This window comes from Rhineura floridana, chromosome 9 (genome assembly GCF_030035675.1).
Source record: "Rhineura floridana isolate rRhiFlo1 chromosome 9, rRhiFlo1.hap2, whole genome shotgun sequence".
NCBI classification, from domain to species: Eukaryota; Metazoa; Chordata; class Lepidosauria; order Squamata; family Rhineuridae; genus Rhineura; species Rhineura floridana.
In genome coordinates, this window is record NC_084488.1 from 122,646,951 (window position 1) to 122,655,787 (window position 8,837).

The 8,837-nt window shown below is 50.4% G+C and overlaps 1 protein-coding gene across 2 annotated transcripts in view; it reads right to left on the minus strand.

The window, feature by feature from the left end:
- SMYD5 (SMYD family member 5) overlaps window positions 1-8,837 on the minus strand; it is a 32,098-nt gene extending 23,261 nt beyond the window's left edge. Inside the window, exons 1-2 of one of the 2 annotated variants that reach the window (XM_061583587.1) lie at window positions 8,454-8,837; window positions 4,510-4,618 (exon numbers count right to left, since the gene is read on the minus strand). In XM_061583587.1, coding sequence (XP_061439571.1) covers window positions 4,510-4,618; window positions 8,454-8,555 — 211 coding nt within the window. In that variant the 5' untranslated portion in view covers window positions 8,556-8,837. The other variant, XM_061583586.1, reaches the window with a different exon arrangement.

Below are 8,837 nucleotides of genomic sequence, written 5' to 3' on the forward strand. Positions count from 1 at the left end.
GAGGCCAGTGGCTGGGAGTTGTAGTCCAAAAAGCTGGAGGGCACCAGGTTAGGAAAAGCTGGTCTGCTCTGACTGGCAGCAGCTCTCTGGGTTTTTTCGTAGAGGGAGGTCTCTGCCATCACCTGCTACCACTGATCTTTTTCAGCTGGAGATCCCAGCGAGGATTATGGTTATATCATGGATCTCTAAGCCCACCTTTTCAGGTACACGACCTTCCAAGGTGGATTGCAACAAATCAGTGCAACATCAAGAGTTAACATTCCAAAAAAACAGCAGCCAAAAGAGAAAGAATAAAAGAATAGAAAAAATAATGTTAAAATAACAACAGATAAAGCCATTCTTAAATGTAACAGCGGTGAAGTCATCCAGCTGAAATTGGGACCTTCTGCATGCAAAGAAAGTACTCTACCACAGAGCTATGGGCCCTCCCCAAACTGTTAGTCGGACCCCAAGATGGATGTTCACGAAAGATTCACGAAAGAGAGGTTTACCAACAAGCTATAAGCCAGTGTGGTGTAGTGGTTAGAGTGTCGGATTAGGACCTGGCAGATCTGGGTTGAAAGCTCCATTCAGCCACGATGCTCGCTGGGAGACATTGGGCCAGTCAACCTTCTCTCAGCCTAACCTACCTCACAAGGTTGTTGTGAGGATGAAATGGGAAAGTGTGTGGGGGGGAGAGAGAACTACGTTTGCCACCTTTAGCTCCTTGGAGGAAATGTGGGATATATTTGTAATAATAAATAAAAATTAAATGATTGCCAAAACGGAGCATCCATATTCAGACGCACTGCACTTCTGCATTCCGGGTGCTGGAGGGCAAGAGCAGGTGAGGACTAGCGCCTTTACCCCTCTTGCTTGTGGGCTTTCTGCAGGCATCTCGTTGGCCACTGCAGAGGCTTCCCTGAGGAGACAGACATGCAACTGGCTTGAGCTACCTCTGCTGTCAACTGGCTCACCCACATGCTGGCAGAGTTCCTCCACAGTCCTATCACTCCCCTTCTTCCTTAGCCCTCTGTCTTGCTTCCCTGCAGGCAGGGCCGGTGCCAGGCATCACTTCGCCCTTGGGCACCAGCCTGCTCTGGGCCCACAGCGCCATAGGCTCCCCTCCATACAGGTGGCATGTGGCTAATAAGCCCGCCCACACGTTCCACCTACCTCTCCTGTCCCTGTGAATGATGTGAGCGCTCCACGCGCATGCCTGCCATCAACTAAGATGGCAGCGGGAGTCTGAGCGACTTAGGGAAGCCTCCGCTGCCATCTTGGTGGATGTCAGGCATGCAAGCACAGCGTGCACATAATTCACTGGGACAGGAGAGGTAGGTGGGGCATGCACGTGGGCTTATTGGGGGTGTGCCTGGGAGCTCCTTCTCTGCGATCCGTGGCAGGGTTAGGAGCCTACACTGCCGTGGATCATCAAATGGGAGCGCTACCCTCCCTCCCTAAGGAGGGCCCCCTGAAGGGCCCCCTCTGGGCTGCAGGGGCCTTGGCCAGTGCCCAACCTGGCCACCCTTCGGCACCAGCCCTGCCTGCAGGCTTCCAAGCAGAGCAGAGCCACATACAAAGCATGAGCTCTGCCGGGGAGTAAGTCAAGCAACAGTAAAGGACGGGAAAACTCTGTCTTGCAAACCGTCTGCTCCTTTCTCCCCTAGCCAGTTTCTGGATTTTGGGCATCAGGGTGAAAAACAAGACAGGTGGCTGTCCTTGATCATCACCTGAATGCAGCTGTGAAAAAAAAAGAAAGGAAAAAAGATCAGGACTAAAAATAAAGGGAGGGAAACAACCTGTACAAAATGCAACAGAGAATCCCTTCGGCACCAGTCCAACTGCACCCCCAGGAAGCAATAAGCAACTGGCGTACCTCAGTTTCCCCCAAAGCCAGGAAGAAGGTGCCTGGTTCAATCCCCGACATCTCCGGGCAGGGCTGGGGGAGATCCCTCTAGATCCTTCTGCCTTTGCCCGGAGCCAGCAGAGCAGGACTTTCTTCCTCTATCCCAGCTCCGGTCTGTTCTCCGATGCCAGGAAACCGGACCTCAGGGACGTGGGCCGAAGAACTCACCTGAGCCCAGCAGCCAAACAATCTGCGAGGAAGGCGCTTGCGCAAGACCTCTAGAATACCACTTTGATTTAGTTTCCTGCACTGAGCAGGGGGTTGGACTTGATGGCCTTATAGGCCCCTTCCAACTCTACTATTCTATGATTCTATGAATACCAGTTCCAAAAGCGAGGAAACAAGAGGCTCAGTGGGAGAACATCTGCTTTGCATGGGGAGGGTCCCAGGTGCAGTCCCCGGCAGCATCTCCAGGTAGGGCTGGGAGAGACTCCTGTCTGGAATCCTAGAGAGCTGCTGCCAGTCAGTGTAGACAATTCTGAGCTAGGTGGGCTAATGGCCTTATACTCAATAAAAGGCAGCTTCCTTTATACATATTTATTTATTTATTACATTTATATACCTTTTTACCTTCAAGGAGTTCAAGGTGGCGTTCAAACATGACTGTTCCCCTTCCCAGTTTTATCCCCGCAACAACCCTGTGAGGTAGGTTAGGCTGACAGACAGTGCCTGGCCCAAGGTCACCCAGTGAGCTTCATGGCCCAGCGGGGATTTGAACCCTGGTCTCCCAGGTCCCAGTCAGACACTCTAAGCACTAAAATGGGATGTATCCAACGTTGCAGCTCCACTGGTGCAAACAACTCCTGTGCACACAACATAACTTTCTTTTTCTCTCCAGCGCCCTGTGCAACCTCTAAAGCAGCACTGGAGGATTGAAGGGGGGGGGGCTCTAGAATAGATTTGGGGGGCATGCGGGGAGAGGAAAGGAAATGGAAGTCCCCCTGTGCCAGTAGAACCTACTGGCATAGCAATGGATAATGCACAGCATGTATACACACAAATATATATACACACACACACAGAGAGGGAGAGAGCTTTCTTGTTTTTGCAATGGTACTCACTGATATAGAGTACAAAATCTGTTTCTAAAGGTATGAGTACTGGGCACTGTGTTTTTTTACCCCCCCAAAAGTGTTCTCTTTCTCCAGTTAATATTTTTGTTAGCCGACAACGCAGCGGGAAGGCAGCTTCCCATGGGGGCACGTGGGAGACGAGAGGCAAGCGAGGATGGCAGACCAGTGGGTGGGCGAGCAAGGTGGGCAATGACGTGAGCAAGCAAGCAAGCAAGGTGGGAGAGCGAGGCAGCACAGGAGAGCCACGGAGGAAGTCAGGACAACCCAGGGTAGCTCATCATCAACCGTCCTGCTCTGCTGGTGCTCCGCGCCCCTCACTGAGGACTTCAGTGAAGGAAAGCAGAGGAGGGTAGCAGCAGGAGAGGACGGTTGCTCACGTGCTTCCCCGGCCACTCTACACTCTTCCTGTGTCACTCACCTCAGCCGAGCACCTTCCTCCTCCTCGCAGGGTAAAAGGAAGGAAAGGAGGAAGCACAGCGACTCATTTGGGGAGGAGGGTGGCCTGTTTGGGCGTGCGCGCATGTGTGTAGTTGTCCCAGGGACAGAGTTGGGAGTCCCTGGATGTCTGTGTTTGGGAATTTCTTTTATGTGAGTTTGGAGTTGGTGTGTGATTGTGTTTAGGAATCCCAGTGTGTGAGTGTGTTTTATTTTTATTTATTTATTTATTTATTATTTCAATTTATATACCGCCCTTAGCAGAATAGCTCTCAGGGCGGTGAACAAACAAGATAAAATACAATATTTCATAGTAAAAAATCACAAAAACATGTACAAACAAACAGAAAGCACAACAAAAACAAAATACAACACAAATTAAGAAAGATACATGTTAAAAGTAGAAAGATTAAGAAAATTAAAAGATTAAAATGCCTGGGAGCATAAAAAAGTCTTTACCTGGCGCCGGAAAGATAGAAGTGCAGGCGCCAGGCGTACCTCTTCGGGGAGGCTGTTCCACAACTCAGGGGCCACCACAGAAAAGGCCCCAGATCTAGTAACCACCCTCCGGGCTTCCCGATGAGCTGGTACCCGGAGGAGGGCCTTAGATTCTGAACGAAGTGAACGGGTAGGTTCGTAGCGAGAGAGGCGTTCCACAAGGTATTGAGGTCCCACGCTGTGTAAGGCTTTATAGGTCAAAACCAGCACCTTGAATCTCGCCCGGAAGCAAATAGGGAGCCAGTGCAGACGCGCCAGAATAGGTGTTATATGCGAAGACCGACTGGTCCTCGTCAATAGTCTGGCAGCCGCATTCTGCACCAGCTGAAGCTTCCGAACTGTCTTCAAGGGCAGCCCTACGTAGAGCGCATTACAGTAATCCAATCTTGAAGTTACCAGAGCATGGACAACAGAGTCCAAACATGCATTTGGGAGTCCCTGATTGGCAAGTGGAACGAGCCGGGGGTGGTGGTGGTGAGCAAAGCAAGGAAGGGGGCAGAACCCCCCTAGTATGTGTGTGTATATAATAGAAACACACATCTCCCTAGCTGCATATGCAGATTAGTAAACACAATGTCGTCTTTCAGAACGAAACGGAAGTGCAAATCTGCTCACCTTTATATTTATATAGAGCATTCCAGAGGAACTGAGCGGACACCACTGGCTTCTCAACAAAAATCGTTTCTCCCTTCTGGATGTTTCTGGTCGCGAAGAGTCCTTTACCCTTTACATTGAGATAATAAAAGATAATAACAAGTTTGGTTTGGGGAGGGGAGAGGAGAGGAGAGGGAGGGAAAGGAGGAGAAACATCACACAGAACTGAGAATCATCCATTGCCTGGTCGGCTGGGGCGATTAAAGAAATGCCTCCAGGTGACCAAGAAGAGACAAGGCATTTGTTGCTTTCGAGGTCAGCTGTGACAGGCAACTCCTTTTCAAACAGCTTGAAGTTTGTGGTTCAAATCTGCCCTCAAATTTGTCATCATCTGGGTGGAGATGGACAACCACTCTCCCCCGCCCTAACAAATACTAAAAATTCTCCTTACTTCTTGGCAGGACACAAACACACTGACAAAGCAAGGAGGAGGGTATTGGGGGTAAAGGAGCACACCATACTACATGGAACTCCCTTTGGTCTGATCCAGCAGGGTAGACTGTCTGGGCTCTCTGTCAGTGGCCCTCATCCAGCAAAGCCCATTTGTGCCTCAGTGTAACCAACAGCGGAAGCTAGCCACGACCAATTAAACCCCAGAGCTTTCCATGGGACGTGAACCCAACATTCACATGGGAAGTAAATGCGCTTGACTTTTAACAGGGCTTGACTCCAAGGAAGCATGAGCAGGATCACGAGCACCAACCACAAGTAGCTCGAGGTGGATCAGGGCCAGCGAGCCTGCATGTACCACATGTGGGACAGTGGAAGGACAGAAGGTTGCAGCAAACACCACAAAGGCATTTTTAGTGCCTTGTTTGCCACCCTGGGCTCCTGCTGGGAGGAAGGGCGAGATACAAATTTAATAATAATAATAATAATAATAATAAACACTGCAGGAAAAGAGTAACACTCCTTCCTACACCTCGCTAGCATCTTTTGGTCACACATCTTTCTCCTTCCCCCCTTCCGCCCAATACCAGTGCAAGCTGGTCCATTAGGGAAAATGGGGCATTGCCTCACCTACCTCAGTCTGCCTTCAACCAACCCCCCAACCAGAGTACCAGGTTAGAGAGTCAGACTGAGATAGTAGTGTAGTGGCAAATTCAGAAGTGCAAGGTCCCTTCATGATAGTCACACTATGCCCCCTCACAGCCACGCGCCCTTCTAATACTATGAGCTTACAGTCTCTTACTTTGTTTGGAGTAATTTCCCTTAGTGATGCATTGCAATGATTAATGCAGACCTCCACGTGTTGCCTTCCAGCTAGATCTACTATTTTCTGTGCACGAACATGGGAAAATGATGTGGTAAGGTAAGGAGCTTCCTTTGCTGAGTTTCCCTTCCTGGTTGCCATACTAGTGTGTTAGCTGCTGAGAAGAGTGTTCTTTCAGTCTGCCTCTCCTCTCACTCTGATTGGCTCCAATCAGCAGGAAAGGACACTGAAGACATAGTGTCCAATCAGCAGGGACCCTGCTGCCAAAAAAGTAAGGCATTTAAGACTGCCTGGACAACTACACCCCTAGACTGGGACCTTGGGAGACCAGAGTTCAAATCTCTGTTCAGACGTGAAGCTCACTGGCTGACCTTGGCCCAGTCACTGTCTCTCAGCCTAACCTACCCCACAAGGAGAATAAAGCCAGGAACGGGGAGAACCATGTTTGCATGCCACATTGAGCTCCTTGGAGGACAGGTGGGATGTAAATATAACAATAAATAAATAAATAAACACCCTCCTTCTAAAATACAGTAGGGCCCCACTCATACAGCAGGTTACATTCTGGACCCCTGCTGAAAAGCGAAAACTGCTGAAAAGCGGAACTCATTGAATAGAATGGCGCACGATGCCCGAAAACCACCGTAAAAGTGGAACAAGCGCCATATGAGTGGGGCTTTAGTCTAATTGCATCTAATTGGGACTGCCGCATTAGCAAAGCACCGTAAAGCAGGGCCCTACTGTACAATTATCCCAAGGGGATACACCTTGCATCTCCTTAGTCTCAGCATTGCCCCTTGTAGAACTCAGCAGCGAGGGGGAGGGTGGTGGGGGCAAAACTAGGCTTAGATGGCTCCGCCTTGCACTGGTTTTGGTTCCACCTCCTGTTGGGCTCCTTGCCTTCAGCCCCCCCCCCATCGGCACCAGCCAGCACTAGTAAGGACTTGTTCTCTTGGGCTTCCGTTCCCGGCACACTGAATTTCAATACTCTCAGCATTTTAGCATCGGGGGGGGGGGGGAGAGAGAGATGTGGGCCCTTCCACCACCGGCTACCACTGCCAAACACTGTCCTGGCACCTACCCAGTCGTTCCATTTGAGGCTACTGCCTTGCATCGGCAGACACTAGAACAGTCTGAGAAAGAAGCGACAGCAGTTAAGCTAAAAGGACTCCCCCCCACACACACTTCAATTACTGGCATTTTTAAATTGCTTTTTAAAAATGTTTTAAATTTGTATATTTGTTTTTAATGTTTTTAATTGTTGTAAACCGCCCAGAGGGCTTCGGCTATGGGGCGGTATATAAATGCAATAAAATAAACAAACAAACAAACAAACAAACAAATAAATAAATAAATAAGAGTTTCACATGCAAGAGTGCATAAATAAATAAGAACAAAAGAAGGCCCTGGCTTCCGGATCAGGCCGCTGGTCCATCTGTGGCCCAGCATCCCATCTTCACAGCGGCCAACCAGTCGTCCATTACGGGAAGCCCCCAGGCAGGACCTGAGCGGAAAAGCCCTCTCTGCATTTATGATTCCCAGCAACTGGCATTCAGGGGAAGCTGCCTGCAATATAGCAAGTCGGATGTAGCCATTGTGGCTAGTAGCCAACTTCTTCGCTCCACTTGTCTAAGAATGTAGGAAGAGCTCTGTGGGGATCTGGCCAAAGGCGTCCAGCATCCTGTTTTCACAATGGACCTGAGTGCCACAGCAACTCTCCCCACTTCCAGCACCATCCCAAGCAGGATTACTCGGAAGGAAGCCCCACGGATGTCATTCAGCCCCTTAATAAGCTTGCATCAGATGGCAGTCCTGGGTCCACTCCCAACCCAGTCCCCCAGGACGGCAGCTGAGTGGCTGGACCGAACCTAAACGTTTTTGTGCCTAAGTAAACCCCACTCATTTCAACTAGAAATTAAAAAATATATAGATTTTTAAAGCTTTTTTTAAAAAAATATTTCTAAAGATGTTTAATATGTTTTTAATGGTTGTTTTGTTTTAATGTCTTTTAAAGTCTGTTTTTTGCCTGAAACTGAAGTTATCATACTTTGGACACCTAATGAGAAGACGTGATTCCCTAGAAAAGACAATGATGCTGGGAAAAACAGAAGGGAGTAGAAAAAGAGGAAGGCCAAACAAGAGATGGATTGATTCCATAAAGACCTGAACTTACAAGATCTGAACAGGGTGGTTTATAACAGATGCTATTCATGAATGAATGAATGACTGTTTTTATGATGTGTTAAAGCGTTTTTAGTGCTTTTGTTTGCCGCCCTGGGCTCCTACTGGAAGGAAGGTCAGGATATAAATCAAATAATAAATAAATAATAGAATCAGCCCCAAGCAGCGGGCAGCATCGTCCACCCCAGGCATGTTTACTCAAATGCCGGCCCCGCTGCCTTCAGCCAGGCTTACCCCCAGGTAAGCGCGCAGACGACGGCAACCCGATCCAACGCGCGCTTTACTCGGAAGACAGTTGTCCCCTGCGTGCAAGCGAGGACTTAACCCCGAGCAAGCACGCCCAAGGTAAGCAAGAGAGGGCTTACTCCCGAGTAACGACGCCCAAGCGACGGCAGCTCCAGCCCCTCTTTTCTGCATCGGGGAGGAGAAAGAGCCCCGCCAGGGGGAAGGGGCGATGCCTGCCCTGCGGCACCGGAGCCCGACCGACGGGCCGGAGCGGAGCTTGTCTTACCTTGGCGTTGCTGATGAAGCGGACCTCGAGGGCTCGGCGGGCCGGATGGGCGGCGGGGGGCTCCCTGCAAAAGGAGAACGTGTCGCTCATGGGAGCAGCCATCTTGGCCCAACTCTGACCGGAGGGAGGAGGAGGATCATCCACCGCCCCTTGGCTCTGGCAGGCAGGCAGGCGGAGCCGGAGCCGCCGGAACGACCGCGCAGGGGCTTCGTGCAGGCTGCGGTCCTCCTGATTCCAAGCAGGCGGTTCATACGGCCCTCCAGGCCTCCCCGGGCCCCTGATTCATTCCCTCCTTGAGTGTTTTTGCAGGGCTGGAGTTTGCGTCCCCCAGCTCTGCAACCGGGCTGGGTGGAGGAGGGAGACGGAGGGTGGGAGCGAGTGGGC